The sequence below is a fragment of the Syngnathus scovelli genome, chromosome 13, assembly GCF_024217435.2.
Source record: "Syngnathus scovelli strain Florida chromosome 13, RoL_Ssco_1.2, whole genome shotgun sequence".
Classification (NCBI taxonomy): Eukaryota; Metazoa; Chordata; class Actinopteri; order Syngnathiformes; family Syngnathidae; genus Syngnathus; species Syngnathus scovelli.
The window spans coordinates 11276306-11294043 of record NC_090859.1 but is presented as its reverse complement, the minus strand read 5'-3'; the positions used below and the strand labels follow the sequence as shown (position 1 = coordinate 11294043).

Genomic DNA, 17738 nt, shown 5'->3' with positions numbered 1-17738 from the left:
GTCTGGATGTTTGTATGCGTTAGTGGACTCGAGTGACACTTTACCACAATCGGATACGTTTTTGCTTCTCCGACTGGGGCAGATGAAAGTGGCGATATTTATGGCCAAAGCTCCAAGTGGGGGGAGTAGAACGTTTGTTGGTTGTAATAATTACTGATGTAGGGAGACTTCTAAATATCTGTTGTCATGTGGCGTGCACCGCTGCGAAGCCACCACCCCCAACAAACACCCCCCCCCCCCCTTTCCCATCCTTGCCTCACGCTGAGCCACTGTTGCCTCTTTGAATTATTGAGCATCCTGCAAAGAGGGAGAAGGCGGAATATCAGCGCAGCTTTCAATGTCCACAAACAAAACAAAAGGCTTTGGTGAATGACACTTTTGTTCTTTATTTATTTTTTTATTTTTTTACAGCCGCTCTGCTTTGCTTGCACTTCACATACAATCCAAATGCACCCCGCATGTTTCTTTTCCACAATAGCATTGCTTGCGCTAGACTCAGGAATCAGAAGCCCCCCCCCCCCCAACACACACACACCACAAGGGGGCATTGCTCAGTTGATGTCATGTGACCTCCCGCCTCAGCTGTAACCAGCTCCTTTGTCTCCTCTGCACCTCCACGCCGTCGGTGCCTTTTATCCCCAACAGAGGGCGTCTACAACAGCGCGCGCCATCATCATGGCCCAACACCCCCCCACCCCCACCCCCGCCTTTGTCAAGCTTCCCCGGTGTTTATCTCGCGTGTGTCCCTGGGGCCATAGTGGCGGAGAAGAGCGGCGCATCCAGGAGAGAATTCCAAAACCTCCTCCCTCTGCTCTCTTTGTGTCGGAATGAGGAGGAAGCTCTCTGGGTTGGGAGCGAATTGCATCAGACGCTTAAAAAGGGGGTGGGTGGGGGTTCACTGGGAGGAAGAGGGATAAGAAGGGGGGCGGGGGGGTGCCGAAGTGATGGTCATAAATTAATCATTACTACAGACGGCTGAATTGATGCATTACAGTCTGTCCCTCTCATTAGTTCAGTCAGTTGTATGCATGCCAACTACGATACAATGTAAATTTATCGAGGCTCTCATTTGAATTCATGACCGCATACAGGACAGCATATTATATTTTAAAGCTGGAATAAATAAATAGATAAATAAAAAAGAAATTCTCTTGTGACTGAAGACGCTAGAGAATGTTGTATGATCTCCCTAACAATACTTCATAGTAAATAAATAGCGCGCAGATGCTCCGCTCTCCTCGGGTGACATTGAGCTATTAGCCGTCGTCTTGGCAACAGACACTTGGTGCCCAGCCATATCCCAAGGTCACGGAATATCCAAGCAGAAAGAGAAACATTTTTTTTGTGCTATTATATATGTTGTATTTGTAATCTCTGGTACAATAAGGAGGGTTGATTAATTTTTTGGGGGCAGTTCGGTGACCCAGTGCAGCGATTCTCAAAGAAAGGAAAGATGAACTGTTCAAACTGTGCATACGGTTACTGTAGCACTGATTTGTTCTTCCATTATTCATACATTGAATCTACCAAATGAAAAAAATTCTTTCACCAGAGGAGAAAAGTTTGATTCCACCTAAAGACGCAATCATGCAACCTGACTGGGACGACGTACAAGTCATCATAGATGTCAAAATCCTCGCTAATGCTAAACACTGAGCAATTAATTGGACTATAAACGTGAACGTTTCTCATTAGAGGAGATGTACGCGTCCTGACAGAATTTGCAATTAAAGTTGTCGTCGGGAGCCCATCGTTTGCGTCGCGGCCAATTTATTTGGAAGCCTTCTCGTTAAATACGCCGTTTGTATTGACACGCAACAAACGTGTTATACAACACGTGTAACGGGCCTCCCCGGAGATCGGAGAACACAAACAATGACATATTCCGTGGATGTCTTCTATCATTCTTACATTAGCAGGTAAATGAAACTAATTACTTTAGATAGATGGAAAAGTAAAAAAAAAAAAAAAGTTGACTGGCAGTTTTGCAATTGAGTCTAGGAACCAGTTTGTGTTGCCTGGCATCTTATGTTAAGATATATGACTTTAGTTTTCCCTTTTTTTTTTTTTTCTGTGACTTGCCAGCCCAAACTTGACATACTGCTGTAAATCAAATTGAGTTAGCACAGCACAGTCTGTATTTGTTACACTGCTGGCTTCTAAATACAGATGCTGACTAAATCTTCTTATAGGACAATTTGTATTCTAATTCTTCCTCTTTAATTCAACAATGCTACATGCTAATGTGACGCGTATGTCAAGCATGTCGGAACCTCGCCGGAGCCGCCCGCTGTTTGACACATACTAAAGCGCAGTTTTTCTTCATTGGTCTCAGCCAGTGATGTTCCACTACTCGTGTACGTGTCACTTTGGCTGTACTCACTAGTTGAAGCGAGCTTATCTGCATATTTATAGCATCGTTAGGAGGTCTCTTCATGCCCACATGTAATTTGTCATATGCACGCGGCCACTGGATTAGGTACACTTGCTAATGAGATCCTGTGCCAGAAACAAGATCGATACAGATAGTCAGCCATAAAGATGGATGGGGATTATTAAGTCAATGTTTTCTTGATGAAAATCATAATAATAAAGAATAATGATTCATAATTTTTTAGAAAAAAAAATCATTTCACGGGGAAAAAAAATATTTTGGAGATAGTGTTACATTTTCAAGTTAAAAGTCAATCCGAAAATAAAATTGAATATTTTGAGGACAGAATTTTTTAAAATTTGCTCATGTTTGAGATAAAAAGTTACATTTATTTTTTATTAAAGTTATAAGCTCAAGAAAAAAAGTCCCTTATACAGTACGCGGTCCACTCATTTCAATAATACTGCACATAATTAAAATATTGTTGAATGTTATCAAATATGTCTGAATACTAGTACAGTGCACATCACATTCAAATAATAACAGATTTGAATCCAACCATCAGATTATGTCGTTTACATAGATAACAAATGCCAATATTCTGTTTTTATTAATCCTGTCAGAGAAAAAATACATTTATCTGTCAGACTGAACTGAACTTGTTTCTTCTTATCGTTTGCAATCAAATAGCCAGTGGCTTTGACGATGATTTGTTCAATAACAGCATCTCAAATAAAAGCGCTGTTATGTTTTGATCAAGATTCTGCTTGACATTGCTTGAATCCTTTTAGCGTAAACATAAGATCACTTGCTAAAACTTCAATTTCATTGATATGTGTGCGGCAATTGCAGCAATGTGTCTGTGTGTGTGTTGCTGAATTATTCACTCGCCGCACTTTCTCCCAGGCTGGCTTTGCTCTCACTCTATATTTCAAACTGTATGTTTTTTTTCTCTCTTTTTTTTCCCTGTGCCTGGCTGGCAGCTTTACGCTTCATCTGGTGCATTTGCTTAATTTTCAACCACCGAGGCTACTTCTCTTTTTTTTCTTTTATATAAATATAAAATGAAGACCTTCTTACTGTCGTTCCCAATCACCCTCTTTTTCCGCACCCTTCTCCTCTTCAGTCTCCAGCTGTGAGGATCACTCTTCATTTGAGTACCATCCGCACATCATGTTTACTACTGTTTACACATACACACACACACACACCAGGTCCCAAAGGATGCAAGAAGTGCTGTGTGTCCACATAATCACACCCGCTTACGGTGCAGGAAAATGCCCTTTGCTAAAGGACATGCAATGTACTGTACGTGTGTTTGTGTGACTCACAGGTAGCGCTAGAACATCTGGCCTGGAATTCAGATGGCAGTATAAAATATATGCGCTCACATAATGTTATATTTCGCAATATAAAGAATGAAAGTATTTCTGAATGGGTTATGGGTGTCATTTTTTTTTCTCATTTTGTTCCCCCCCGACTGTAGCTAAGTAGCGATTACACATTCCCAGTAAGTGGATTGGATTTCCAGTTAACCGTAGCCACGTGGACCGCAATGAAAACGAGTTTGACGCCAGTGATGTCGCTCATGTTGTGTTTAATTGCACCTTTGTTATTGCCGTGCCAACAGCGTAAGAGCGCAAACGTCATAATCATCACATTTCGGCTGCGGTGGTGATATCACACTCAGCGATGACAACATAATGCGAGAGCCGTATCAGAAATACAATAATGCTTGAGTTTTACGATTTGAAAACCGATGCGCTTTTTAATCACATAACTTCACTTATCATAATTATTTTATATTATTATTATTATCATTATTATATGATTTAGACGACTATTAATTGGGAGGTGTTGGTTGTCACATGTTAAATAAAGTGTAGCCTTTGTTCATGTGGTCACACATGGCTCAATAATAAGCTTCTCTGTCCCAGAAATTCACATCCAGTCTTGGCCTCCTTACCCTCTGGGTGCACCTAGCGCCATCTGGAGGCCGTTTTAGGACAGTATTTAACAACTCATCCTTCAGCTCGGCCCATTAAAGGCAGAACTGGCTCTTTTTTTTTTCTCCTATTGAATTTGATGACCCATTACCGCTCCAATGGAGGTCCAGTGCCTTAGGGGCAAAGGAGATATTGCATGGGCAGCAGGGTAATCACCAGATCACACTACCTGCTGACTTTATTGTCATCTTGATGTATGTATATAACCAAGGTTATAAGGAGCGTTATAGATTAAAAATATACATCACCGAAACCTCGCGGGCCGCTCGCCGCCGCCATGTAGATTGCAATAAGACCCAAATTATGACATCAGTCTGTGATTAAAAAAAAAAAAAATAAGTATACATGATGGATGGTCCGAGGCGGTGTAATAAAGAGATAAATACAACAATCCGTCATTAAGCAAATAAGGATTCATACCTGCAATAAGAAGGCCAAATGAGGACAAAGATGGATGCATTTGGTAAAGGCCAGTCCTGGAAGTTTTCTGACACACCTCTGATACTGTTTTCTCATGGCGTGGCATTGATGGAATTTTTCCGAGTTGACATGAAAACGTCGCCCGCCTTCCTGGCTCTCATGATGGACACCCGGTGTGTTCTTCTGTCTCCACCAGTGAGCACCTGTCGTGTTCCTTCTCCTTCTTCCTGCACGGGGAGAGCAACGTGTGCACCAGCGTGGAGATCGCCCAGCACCAGCCGGCGTATCACATCACAGAACAGCACATTCACCTCGCACACACCTCCGTCGCGCCAATACAAGGTAACGGCACACCAAAAATTCAGAAGAACCTTTTATAGATCGTTGTTTGAGTATCGGCTCAGTCTGATTTTAGTCGGTTGAACTGAATGTTTGTTTTGCAGTGATCCTGAGCCCATACGGTCTGAGCGGTACTCTGACGGGTCAAGCCTATAAAATGAGCGACCCGGCAGCACGCAAACTGATGGAGGAATGGAGCTACTTTTACCCCATGGTACTGAAGCGGAAGGCGGGAAGCGGCGAGGAGAACGTCGAGCCGGCCGACGATCGCAACGCTCACGCGGCCGTGGAGGTGGTCGTCGGTAAGTACTTGCTTCAAAAGCCGCCTCCGCGCGGAATCCCGCTGAAATCGCTTCGGACCGCTGTGACTTTGTTCTGCTAAAGCAAACAGCGGCGAGTGCCATCCCATAAATTAGCCGCCACCGCCGCCACTTCTCTTCCTCCTCTCTCGCTTTTCGTTTGAGGTATTTGCCGATGCTCTTGAAAAGCACCTTCACAGCCTTTTTTTAGCCCCGCTGCAAAAAAGAGCTAATGATGCGGAAGGAAAAAGAGGATGAATGAGATGACAAGGAGTTCAAATCGGGACGACACGCAACTTGGAGTTTAATATAGCCAATGTGAATACTAAGTTATGGACTTTTCATTATATTAACTATAAATATAATAAAAACTATAAACATTGATTGAAGGTTTAAACCTGCTTTAGTCAATTTAAACTATCATAAACAACTTGGATTTAAAAAGCAGGAAAAACATTCGCACTTCAGATGTAAACTCAACAAATAATAAAAGTAAAGATGATTCCTTTGTAGACACCCATTGGGTAGGTTTAGTAGGTCGTAAAAATGGGAAGAAACAAGGCCCATATGTCTGAGTGAGAAGCAGCAGTAGCAGCAGCAGCCTCATCTTCTCATCTTGTCCTTTGTGGTCTCTTCAGGTGGAGTAAGGATGACCTACCCAGCTGCTTTTGTGCTGATTGGCCAGGGCCAGCTGCCGGCGGAGCCACCTCCACCTGCTCCTGCAGCTCAGGGCCTCCTCGCCAGAGAGCAGAACCACTGCAGCGTGCCGCTCACGCCGCCGACATCGCCGGAGCAGCCTTGCTCGGGTAACGACGCCGTGTTGTGTTCGGGGGGGGGAGCTTTAGAAGTTAAGCCAATTAAAAAAATGAACATTTTGCTTTAGCCTCCACCATTTAAGTATAGTCTGAGCTCCGCATCTTGTCTTTCCAGCGGACAGTGGATTCGTGACCTCGGCCTCGAGTGTCCCAACGCCAGACAGCAATCTGGGGGTCAGCAACCTCAGCCCAAAGCATTCTGGGAAAAAGCTGACTTGTCAGGTGGTCCACCAAGCTTGGAGGGAGTGCTACCTCAGCCAGCCTCAGCACACGTAAGTGCCGACAGCCCGCTGTGGTCCCCCGCTGCGGAGGACGGACCTACATTTGTTTGTTTGTTCTTGGCAGACTTAAGCAGCCAGCTGACGTGACGCCCAAGAAGGAAGTGCCAAACGGAGTCACCACGTGGGATTTCAATGACGTCGGCGCGCGAGCGCCATGCAGCTGCTCGAGGTACTGCGGAGCCGCTCTCAAGCTGTTCTTTGACGCCATTACAATAACTTTGTTTCTTCTGAAAAGATCACGCAATTGTCTTGTTTGTACGTCAGGGTGAAGCAGCAGAAGTTGACAACCACCGCAAACATCTCCAACCCCCAGATCGGCGCCAATCCGTCCTCCGGCTCGTCATTATACGCGTCTTCCATACCCAAACATAAGACGAGCGATAAGACTGAAAAGGCTGACAAACAATCCAAGAGGCCGGCCATGATCCCCTTTCACCACCGTGTGTCTGTCACCCAAGAGACCTCTCTGGAGCAGGACTCCCCTGGGGGGGCCCAGCTCAGTGGTCTGGTAGCCCTGGATCCACCCATGGAGCCTATGGCCACTCTGGCAAGCTGCAAGTATCCCAAACCGCTCTCCAATGGCAGGAAAGCCCCGGAGTCCCTTCTCTTGTCGCCAATGTCTCCGCTCCCTCCTACACTTAGTCCACATCCTCGGGTTCAGGACCCAGAAGTACTGGAAGGGCCCCTGGACATGCACGTATGTCAGGAGGCAGCGGCGGGCATGGGCTTGATGACCAGTGAGACGGCAATGTACATAGCCCTGCTGAAGCAGAGAGAGAACGGGGCCGGCTGGTGGAGAGGCTTCCGGACTCCCAGGACTGATAAGATGGATTTCAGACCTCCAGAGGTCTTGGCTGATAAACTAGAGGAAGGGAAGACCGAGGCGATCCCCGAGGGAACTGCTCTAAAGAGGTAGGGTTGACGAGCATTGAATCAGTGTTCACGCCCACAACAGCACAAACCACCCTTTTTTGCCTGCGCTAAGCTGCCTGCGAAAAAATAGCAAAGCTGTCCCACATGCTTGACTTGCGCGGAAATCAATTCCTCAGTCGTCAAGTTAAATGTGAGTGAGGCTGTTCTGCCATGTCAATTCCAAAGTCTGCATTGGAAGCCAGAATGCTATTCAAGTGCGCTTGAGATTTTATTTGAAGGTAAAAGATATATCCATGTTGTAATAGCTTGCAAATGTCTCTCACAGACTTTACACACAGACGCAAAAGAGATTTAAAATCTCCGACGAGAGATTGCGGGACCACGTCCAGACGCTGGGCCTGCTCCAGCAGCCGGTCGTGGAGGCTCTGCGCGAGCCAGGGGAAGACCCTTACGACTTCAAGGAAGGTGACATCGAGTACACCTTCTCCACTTCCAAGAGATTAAAGAGTCAAGGGCGAGAATCCAGCAAGAGAGCCAAGGTGGGTGCTAATATTAAAAGCGGCTGTTCAAAGGCATCCTTGAAAATCTATTAGAAGGTGACTCGCTTGACTAATTCTTCCAAATGACCCAATAGAGTGAAGAAATCACCAGCAATGGCAACCTGCCAGATGGAAAAGATGCGATGTCCATTTTCAACTCTGCTCCTAAATCAGGTGTGACTTGCGCTTTCAACATCACAAACCATTTTTTTTTTAACCTTTTTTGTGTTTCATTTCAAAGCCATCCGAGCCTTTAAGTTGAATGTTTTTCCTTCAGACGAGTCCAGTCCGGACGATGCCGCCGCCAAAGCCAATCCTTCTCTGACTCGAGAAAAAGACCTAGTGGTGAACATTTCGGATCTGGACAACATATTTGATGAAGATGAGGAGGAGCTTGGGGTGAGTCATCCAGGCTCCTGTTTGGGCAAATATGTGGAAGTAGCAGCAATTCTGCTTTCTCAGCATTTCTGTCGGCTCTAATAAATGAAATGGGTTGGCTCAATCAATCAAATTAATTTAGCCAAATTGCCTCAAATAAAATGCTGTCCCGCTCTAAAAAAAAATTGATCTTGAAAAATGGCTGGTATTAATAAACTGTTATCCTCTCATGTGATGTGTACTAAATTGTAGACGGTTTACCCCAACCAGCACTCAACCAAAGTCACAGTATCCACCGAAGATCGTCCTCTGAGTAAAGAAGGCAGAGCGGCAGTTCCTTATCCATCGAGTGAGTTCCCATCCAAACACGGTCATACGCGACGCGCCAAAAGCCGTAATAAATTCGCTTTTGTCCACCTCAGCAGTAGCAGACCTGCAACGCATGTTCCCCACGCCACCTTCATTGGAGCAGCACCCGGCCTTCTCGCCCATCATGACGTACCGCGACACGCCCAGCCAGGAGCCCCCCTCCGCTCCCAGCGGAGCGCCGGATCACCTCGTGCCGCTCGCCGTCAGCCAGCTGCCTGAATTCAGGATGGATCTGGAGGAAGGCATGGCTAGTCCTTGGCAAGAAGACTTCAAGGTTAGTAGTTGGGAAAAGCTGATTCGAGCAAAATGGAGTTGCTCTGTTCAACATTTCCAAAGCCTGTCTTCATGTCCCCCCTATGTCCAGACACAAGTGGTCTCCTCCATGTTTGCACCACTTTCCTGCCTACCCAGTCAGAGTTTACCACCGCTCAAGATTCCCGAGCAGTGCTACTACCGCCCGTCTTGGGCGCTCCTGCCCAAAATGGAGCACATCCCAACCGCCATGCACGCTCAGAACAGCGGTTTCGTCAGGGATGGATACACGTGAGTCGCATTTGGTGACAAAGGTTAGTGCGTCAGGCTTACTGTAATCTTGTCTTTCAGAAATATCCCAAGCGTCAGCGCTCTGACGGAACAGGACTACAACCAGATGAGCGGCACCACGGCTTCCGTCAGCACCACCGTGGGCATCCTGCCCTCCCCGGCCACGCCTCGTTTCTCCGTGCCCACCCCGCGCACCCCTCGCACGCCGCGGGGCATGAACCCCGCCAGCTCCGGCCAAGGTTCCGTGAAGCAGGACGGCACGGAGCTGAGCTCGCCCGCTTCGACCCCTTCCACCAGCCTGCCTCTTAGCTCCGTGGAGCCCCTGGCCCGACCTCGACCTTGCCTCCCCGAGAGCCACAGCCTGTACGCCATTCTGCTTCTGTCCGACTCGGTCCTCAACGTCTTCAAGGACCGCAACTTTGACAGCTGCTGCATCTGTGCCTGCAACATGAACGTGAAGGGGGCGGACGTCGGGGTGTACATCCCCGATTCCACCTGCGAGGACCAGTACCGCTGCATGTGCGGCTTCAGCGCCATCGTCAACAGGCAGCTGGCCCACGGCACCGGCCTCTTCCTGGAAGACGAGCTGGATATTTACGGCCGCTCCTCCGAGATCGGTCGGGCCGCCGAGAGGAGGCTGGCTCTCGGCCGGCGGGAGCCAACGATGGGCGACCCCAGAGCCAAACGGCCTCAGGATGCGGCGCCCGCCTCGCCCTCGCTCATGGTCCTGCTTCAGGAGCAGTGCTCGCAGCCCATTTCCTCCCTTGCCTCGCTGCACCTTCCCCACGGCTACTCCAGCTATTCCCGCAAGGGAGCGCTGCTCCAAAGTTGGCTGTCGGAGAAGCAGTGGGCGGACGGGAGCGACGCCTGTGTGGAGTGTTACAATGCCTTGGAGCAGGGGCTGCAGTATGTGGACAACTCCACGGGGGGCAAAGTGGATCCAGCTGTTGTCAGAAGTACAGCTCTCCATCCTTGGCCTCACACCAATGGTAAGACTCAAATGTCAAGACAGGATGCTGCTGGAGGATCAAACCAATATCTGGACATGTTTTAGTTTTTTTTGTTTTTTTTACAAATTCCTATCTGCCTTTGTGTGATCTGGATGTGTTTTATGTTTGTTCATTTGTTTCCTCGGTGTACAGGCTCTTGTTAACATGTGCGTATCTGTTCCGTGTGTGTGTGTGCTTGTTTCTGTGGGTCTGTTCATCCCCCCCCCCCCGTAGTGGCGGACATGAGCATGTTGTCGTCCCAGGACATGGTGCGCTTGCTGCTGTCCTTGCAACCGTTCCTGCAAGACGCCATCCAGAAGAAAAGAACCGGGCGGACTTGGGATAACATTCAACACGTTCAGGGCCCGCTCACCTGGCAGCAGTTCCATAAGATGGCGGGCAGGGGCTCGTATGGTAAGAACCACAAACGGTGTTTAGGTCGACATGTCAAGGCTCACGGTGGATTTCTGTCTCCAGGTTCTGAGGAGTCCCCAGAGCCCTTGCCCATCCCCACCGTCCTGCTTGGCTATGATCGAGAACGGGACTTCCTGGCCCTGTCCCCTCTGGCCTTGCCCTTCTGGGAGAAGCTCTTGCTGGAGCCTTACGGGGGTCAACGAGATGCGGCGTATGTGGTGCTCTGTCCCAATAGCCCTCCGCTGTTGGCCGCCGCCCGAGCTTTCTTCCAGGAGCTAAGCGCTGTTTACGAGGTAGGAAGTTGTGTCAAATTGAACGCGAGCGCCTCCGAGAACGTGCCCTCATGAAGATGACGTTCTTCTCAGACATGTCGTCTCGGAAAGCACCGTCCTCTAGCCAAGGTGTCCCGGGATGGGATCGTCCGCGTGGGGGAGGAGGTGGAGTCCGAAAGGCTGGAGGATCTGGATGTGGACCAGTGGTTGAGCGGTCCCTGGGCTGGAGAGCAACACATGGACAACCTCAGCAAACTGAAACTTTATGCCTATGCCTGTAAACTGCAACTAGGTAAGAACCTCCAGTGGAATCTTGCAAATGCACAAAAGCAAATTTGATTATTTTTGTCAATAACTGGAAACTAATCCCTGTGACAAAGGCCTGTTTTTTTTGTAAAAACATATTACATATACAAATGATCTGACTTTGCAGGACCCCAGTTGTCAGTCCTGCCTCTGGACAGCACGCTTCTCTTGCCACCCAGAATCCAAGCATCCGCCTCTTCAGCGCAGCCCGCCTCCTCCGGCCAGCCTCAAACATGGGCAACCGATGCAGAAGCAGCTTCCGGGGCTCCCGGGGCTGGAGGCTCAGCCACTCCAGCCGCAGCACCTTCTGGCCAGACGGCGGAGTCGACGCCTGGGGGCTCCAGCGAGTCCAAAGGCCCCTTGAGTAGCGCACTAGCAGCCAACATACCAGCAGAGAACTCTGACGCGTAAGAGCCAAAAACAACACACTCTTGTCCCAGCACCATATTTATTTGTTTGTCCCTTTGTAAGCATGGTGGGATTTTGGTTAGTGTGTCTGCCACACAATTACCCACAAAACCCACACAGGATAAAAAAAAAAAAGGTCAATTTTGAAATTGATGAGTGGACCAGTAACCTCTTGCCCATTACCACAGCGCCATCTGCTGGATCTGATTTGACACTGCTGCACTTGCCCCTAATTCAAATACTGTTATGAGAGCCTTGAACTAGTGCACCTGATAGACAACCCCCCTTTTTTTCCCCCAGCACCACTGAGCAGTCCCGAATCGGCATCCCGACCGGCCCAGACTCCACGGACAGCCGCACCAACCCACCCGCCATCGTCGTTTACGTCGTGGACGCTTTCCTTAGCCCGACAGGCATGCGGAGCGAAGGAGGGGAGGAAGAGGAAGGTGACGAAGTCGAGGCAGAGAGCGTGTGGCTGCTCGGGCTTCTTCGCTGCTACACGGAAATGCTGCAGACTCTGCCCGAGACCGTTAGACCTGCACTCGTTCTCCAGGTAATCAGCGTCGCACCATCGTACCTAAGAACCTGTTAGTCTCTTCAAAGCTTACTTGAAGAACCAGAACCAGAACTTTCCTTCAGCTCGCGGTGTTGTTGTTGCAGGTGGTGCCATGCCAGTACCTCCTGCAGCCTGCCAGCGGGGAGAGCCACTTGTACCTGCAGCACTTGCGTTCGCTGGCCTTCTCATGCTACTCACAATGTAGACGCCTGCGGCCCCAGCACACGCACATCAAGTCCCTGACCGGTTTTGGCCCAGTTTCCACCGTCACGTCGGTCCTCAAGAGCCCAGATGTAAGTGTTGAAAATCGTGATAATAAATGCTGATTCATCATTTCATGAATGTTTGTCCTCCCCCAGCATCCCAGCCCAGTGCACTTGTACTCGCCCCCCTTCATCCTCGGGCCCACCCGGCCCAAGCAGCCAGAACAAGGAGAGATTTGGGCCGAAGTCCCTCCCAGGTACAACGTGCTCTTTGTGGGGTACTGTCTGTCACATGACCAGCGCTGGATCCTGGTGTCGTGCACGGACCAGCAAGGAGAGCTGCTCGAGACGTGCATCATCAACGTGGACGTTCCCAACAGGTTGGTGTGGACGTCTGCAAATTTACTGACGCAGTGACTTCACGGCTTTTTTTTTTCCTTCTCCGCCGCAGGGCACGGCGCCCGAAGGTGTCCGCTCGGAAGATGGGTCTGCAGAAACTGTGGGAGTGGTGCGTCGGCATCATCCAGATGACCTCATTGGCGTGGAGGATTGTGATTGGTCGGTTAGGGAGACTGGGCCACGGTGAACTTAAAGGTGAGCGATCACGCCCAGACCGAATGCTTCATTATTTCTTGCGAGGATTTTATATATTTTTTTTATTGTAAACAAATATTTCAAAATGCACGTTAATGGCATTTTAACATCCAATTGCATGCTTTGCTCAGTCTTGTAACATACAAGCATTTAATCTAAGTCGGATTCAATTGATCACATCGCTTTGTCTTTTTCTCCCCGCCAGACTGGAGCTCGCTCCTCGGGGAGCACTCGTTGCATTCGATAGGGCGCCAGCTCAGGGAGGCGTGTCGCATGTGCGGCATCTCGGCGGCGGACACCCCCTCCATCCTAAGTGCCTGCCTGGTAGCCATGGAGCCGCAGGGCTCCCTCGTGGTCATGCCCGGTAAGTAGAGACTTCTTGAGTACCTGAAGGTGATAATATACTTTAAGGAGGTTCTCAAAATGAGGGCCAGTGTGCCTCCCTTCAGAGAGCATAAAACATCTCCTGCTTCTTTTCTTTCTAATTTGCCTTTAACACCACAGATAAATAAGTAACAAATCTTGAATCAAGACACACCACTTCAGAAGTTGGAAGTATACTTAGACTGTGCTACTCGTCTGATACTGTATAAAAAAAGAAATCATTTGAGTGAATAAATAATGAAAAAAAATAATAATAATAAATGTGACATATGCACTCAGACGCCGTGACGATGGGCTCCGTGTTCGGCCGCAGCACCGCCTTGAACCTGCAGACGTCGCAGCTCAACACGCCTCAGGATGCCTCGTGCACACACATCCTCGTCTTCCCGACGTCCGCCACCACCCAGCTGGCGCCGAGCTCCTACCCCACTGAGGACAATAACGGTACTCATTAGCTTTTTACTGGATACTCCAGCGCCAAGGTCGCGTCTTTAGACAGCCATAAAGCTTCACATGCACAGCCAGTGAAATCATGGGTGGAACAGCGTAAAGCTTCGTCCACCTTTGCAAATATGACTCATAATAATCGAGCACCTTTTTTTTCCCCTACCTATAAATGCATTATACTGCTGAACCTGTCGCCAACAGAATTTAGCATTATTTTGAAACATGGAGTTATTTTACTCCATTCCACCACCAGGGGGCATGTTTGTTCCATCTCACCACCAGTATGGCTTGTGCATTTTTATCACACTGCATTTCAACTATGTATTATTACCCAACTAAAATCCATCAAATGAATAACATTTGTTCCCACAGACGACATGTTCGACTTGCCCTTTCCTGACGAACTGGAGAACGACATTGGCCATGACATGATGCTGATCACGGGTAACCTCCATCCTTCGCCCAACACCTCCCCTGTGCCGTCACCGGGCTCTCCATCCGGAATGGGATCCCACTTTCAACACACCAGGGTGAGTGAAAATTATTGACTCCTTCCTCTCCACCAGACAAACATTAAACTCCATTTTTTGCACATCTTTTCAAAATTGAAGCTAATTTTAGACTCATGTAAAATAATTGTATTGGTGCAGGTGTACCTAATGAATTGACAACCGAGACTATATATTTTCAAAAGCTACCGGTCAAAGCGATTGCATCTTGACTGACGCTCGACATCACATGAGCAAACAGCATGTGAGAGTGAAGCGCTGCCAAGCGTGGAGGAATTTGGCTTGGAGGCGAAAGGGGCCAAAAGAACCGCGATGACAGTTTCTTAACGGCTCAATCGCAAAGTAGAAAGCAGCGTGACTCCAACAATCGCTGTCGGTGTCATCGCTCACCTGAGGGGAGAGATCAAAGTCGGCTTGAGAGCTGCTCTGATTTGTAGGAAAATTAGAGGCAAGCGCATACCTGGAAAAAACATGATGTTTTACCCGCAACAAATAGTCGATGTGATTTCAATTTTCAAACTTGCTTCCACTTGGTGGCCATTCTTGCTTAAGTTAATCAAAACGGTTCCTTGCAGTTTCAGTGGCGGCACGTAAACAACAGCCCCCCCCCCCTCCCAACATGAAAATCACACGCAGGCTTGCCAGACGGAGTGCATTCATTTCCTTCAATTATCAGTGATGCGTCTCCCTTGCTTTTGCACGCCTTTGCCGTGCACATGGTCAATAATTGAATTTCCTGTTTGCACAGAGCCAAGGGGAGCGCTTACTCTCCAGAGACAATCCTCCGGAAGAGCTGAAGCAGCAGCCGCTGGCTCTGGGCTACTACGTCTCCACAGCGCAAGCGGGTGGACTCCCGCATTGGTTCTGGGCCCCCTACCCTCAAGCTGAGAACCAATGTCCTCTCTTCCTCAAGGTACTCAAAACATGACACTTGTATCATACAGATTTCATTCCCGTAAATAAAAAACAAATCAATAGATGAATATCAGGTAGAAGCATTTACAACATTTAGAACATTTAGCATAAGTCACTAAATGTAACGAGGCGTAATTGATTTAAAGACTTTGTGACCACTAGGAGGCCTCCCATTAGCAAAAGTTAACTTTAACATTTGCCTGATTGCTAATTTTTGTTTAATACAATGGAACATAAATTTTCAGTTTTCGTACAGTCGTTTGTTCATCCTAAACATCTTTTACACACATTAAAAGTCTTTGGTATGACCCAGCCGGGGTTTGAACCCACCACCTTCCAGTCTCAGGGCGGAAATTCTACCAGTAGGCCGCTGGGCCAGGCAACATTTGCGGTACACATGTCGAAAGTCACCCAGCCCTTCAAAGGAAACTAAAACATTTATACGCATGTAAAATTACAAGTTCTGATTCTGAGACAACACTGAGAAGAGATAACGACGCCGTGTAGTCAAGACGGCTGATGTTGTGCCGCTGAGTTCCCGCTCTTTGCTTGTGCGCAGGCCTCGCTCCACCACCACATCTCCATGGTCCAGTCCGATGAGCTGGTGGCAGACAAGACAAAGAGGACCCCTCACCCGCTGGACTCAAAAACCACCTCAGATGTGCTCCGGTAAGAAAACACAAACGACCACAAAGCTCTCTTGAGAGCATGTCAAAATGTGCTACGGAATCCAACCGACATCTTTCTCTCAATGTAGATTTGTGTTGGAGCAGTACAATGCACTGTCCTGGCTGACCTGCACGCCTGCCACCCAGGACCGGCAGTCTTGCCTCCCCGTCCACTTGGCCGTGCTGGTCCAGATGTACAACGCCATCCTCAACATGCTATAGCCGTGTGCTCCTGCCTCCTCGGCCCACCCAACCCACCCGTCCACCCGTCCGTCCATCTCCCAGGGCCTGGAATGTAAATCAGAGTGACAAGATGCAGCGTCAGTAGAGAAAGAAAACAATTCCAACTGGCAGTCACGGTGCTTTCCCATGGAGAGAAACTGTATCTCTCGTCAGACCCAAGTGGCGTTTTTTTTTTTTTTCAACAAACGTAATATTGTGCATGGCAACACGTGCACATTCGAGGCATTGTTGTGTCATTTTTTTACCTTTTCTTGTGTACAAAAAAAAAGCACTGTTGGAAGGTTATCTTTTAACACCGACGGGGGAGCGTTTGCAGACGGCACTTTTTCGTCACCTTTCAAAGGGTTGGACAGAAGCGATGGCGGTACAAAAAATATGAAGACAGGCAGGGCTGTTCATAATGTAAAACATTTGCAAAGAATTTAAAGTTATTTTGTAATATTTAAAATGAAAAAGGAAAAAAAAAAACAAGGCCTTTTTATTCCCAAACATTAAATAAATCGCTTGGGATCTGAAATGAACATTGTCAATTTAATGCAATATTTATACAAATTATATCATGTGATAGAATTTGATATCTATACGTATATACTTAATAAATATATATTACCTCTTCCAAACAGGCACTTAATGAAAAGAAAGGGTGATGGACACAAATCTCTTAAATGGAAACAGACTGAACCTCGACTACACAAAACAATATAGTTTGTTTTATTTAATGGCCAATTAAATTAAAAATATGATAGAGATATTTATAACGAAACAAATCTTTGAACTAGGCAATCAAACAAGTTTAAAAATTTGATTGTCTTGATTTGTCGCCCAGATGATGTCAAGCGAATCACGAGAAAATCCCATTCCCCCTTCACTTTGTTATTTGTTACAATCTGAGCATGTTTGTATTATACACCACTCAGCTGTGTTTTTCTGGAATTTTCTAAAGCTGTACATTTCAAGCTATTGTTTTTTTTTTTTTGCAGTGAGCTTTTATACATATATATATAAATATAAACAGATACAGTATACAGTGCAAATGTCATTTACTTCCAGCCAAAAATGTGGAAATTGCCAAGTGAGCGCTCACAAATTGTACAGACAAATGCAAGTTTGCAAGACTTTGTTACGTCGGTCATGAATTTGAATATGGAACAGATCCACACAAGTGGGAGATATCTGTTACTTTTACACTATTTTTTAAAGTAAATTATTAAAAGGCTTTCAAGTGATGATGTTTCTCTTTTGGTCATTGCATTGTGTATGTATGTATGAATGAATGTATGTATGTATGTATGAATGAATGAGTGTGTGTGTGTGTATGTATGTATGTACGTACGTATGAACGTACACTGAGTGCCAAAAGGCCCAATGGTCGTGAGCAGCAGGGGGGGGCCCCATTTCAACCCCTTACACTGAGTGCCAAGCAGGGAAGAAATGGGTACCATTGTTATAGTCACTGGTATGACTCGGCAGGGGTTTGAACCCACAACCTCCCAATCTCAGGGCGGACACTCTCCTCTTAGGCCACTGAGCTGGTAAACACTTGTATCGTAGTATAACACTTATAGTCGTTTTTAAATAACATGTATACCTATAT

General features: G+C 47.4%; 1 protein-coding gene and 1 long non-coding RNA gene across 7 annotated transcripts in view; one reads left to right on the top strand and one right to left on the bottom strand.

The window, feature by feature from the left end:
- Nucleotides 1-17370, top strand: part of LOC125979246 (mediator of RNA polymerase II transcription subunit 13-like) — a 55417-nt gene extending 38047 nt beyond the window's left edge. For 2 of the 6 annotated variants that reach the window (XM_049737253.2, XM_049737248.2), the window contains 27 exons: nucleotides 4997-5142; nucleotides 5244-5441; nucleotides 6077-6244; nucleotides 6369-6525; nucleotides 6599-6703; nucleotides 6799-7446; nucleotides 7733-7946; nucleotides 8042-8120; nucleotides 8224-8345; nucleotides 8577-8673; nucleotides 8747-8967; nucleotides 9058-9236; nucleotides 9297-10225; nucleotides 10460-10639; nucleotides 10703-10932; nucleotides 11005-11203; nucleotides 11345-11624; nucleotides 11926-12178; nucleotides 12286-12474; nucleotides 12541-12764; nucleotides 12836-12978; nucleotides 13184-13342; nucleotides 13642-13806; nucleotides 14182-14339; nucleotides 15067-15231; nucleotides 15793-15902; nucleotides 15991-17370. In XM_049737253.2, the coding sequence (XP_049593210.1) occupies nucleotides 4997-5142; nucleotides 5244-5441; nucleotides 6077-6244; nucleotides 6369-6525; nucleotides 6599-6703; nucleotides 6799-7446; nucleotides 7733-7946; nucleotides 8042-8120; nucleotides 8224-8345; nucleotides 8577-8673; nucleotides 8747-8967; nucleotides 9058-9236; nucleotides 9297-10225; nucleotides 10460-10639; nucleotides 10703-10932; nucleotides 11005-11203; nucleotides 11345-11624; nucleotides 11926-12178; nucleotides 12286-12474; nucleotides 12541-12764; nucleotides 12836-12978; nucleotides 13184-13342; nucleotides 13642-13806; nucleotides 14182-14339; nucleotides 15067-15231; nucleotides 15793-15902; nucleotides 15991-16123 (5851 nt within the window). In that variant the 3' untranslated portion in view covers nucleotides 16124-17370. Of the gene's footprint in view, nucleotides 1-4996; nucleotides 5143-5243; nucleotides 5442-6076; nucleotides 6245-6368; nucleotides 6526-6598; nucleotides 6704-6798; nucleotides 7447-7732; nucleotides 7947-8041; nucleotides 8121-8223; nucleotides 8346-8576; nucleotides 8674-8746; nucleotides 9237-9296; nucleotides 10226-10459; nucleotides 10640-10702; nucleotides 10933-11004; nucleotides 11204-11344; nucleotides 11625-11925; nucleotides 12179-12285; nucleotides 12475-12540; nucleotides 12765-12835; nucleotides 12979-13183; nucleotides 13343-13641; nucleotides 13807-14181; nucleotides 14340-15066; nucleotides 15232-15792; nucleotides 15903-15990 lie in introns of all 6 variants that reach the window. The other 4 variants (XM_049737252.2, XM_049737251.2, XM_049737250.2 and 1 more) reach the window with 4 other exon arrangements.
- On the bottom strand, nucleotides 13643-16165 carry LOC125979247 (uncharacterized). Its single transcript, XR_007485270.2, has 3 exons — nucleotides 16030-16165; nucleotides 14200-15834; nucleotides 13643-13791 (listed from the first exon to the last, which is right to left on the bottom strand). It is a non-coding gene; the product is annotated as an uncharacterized lncRNA (long non-coding RNA).
- Nucleotides 17371-17738: the final 368 nt, after the last annotated feature.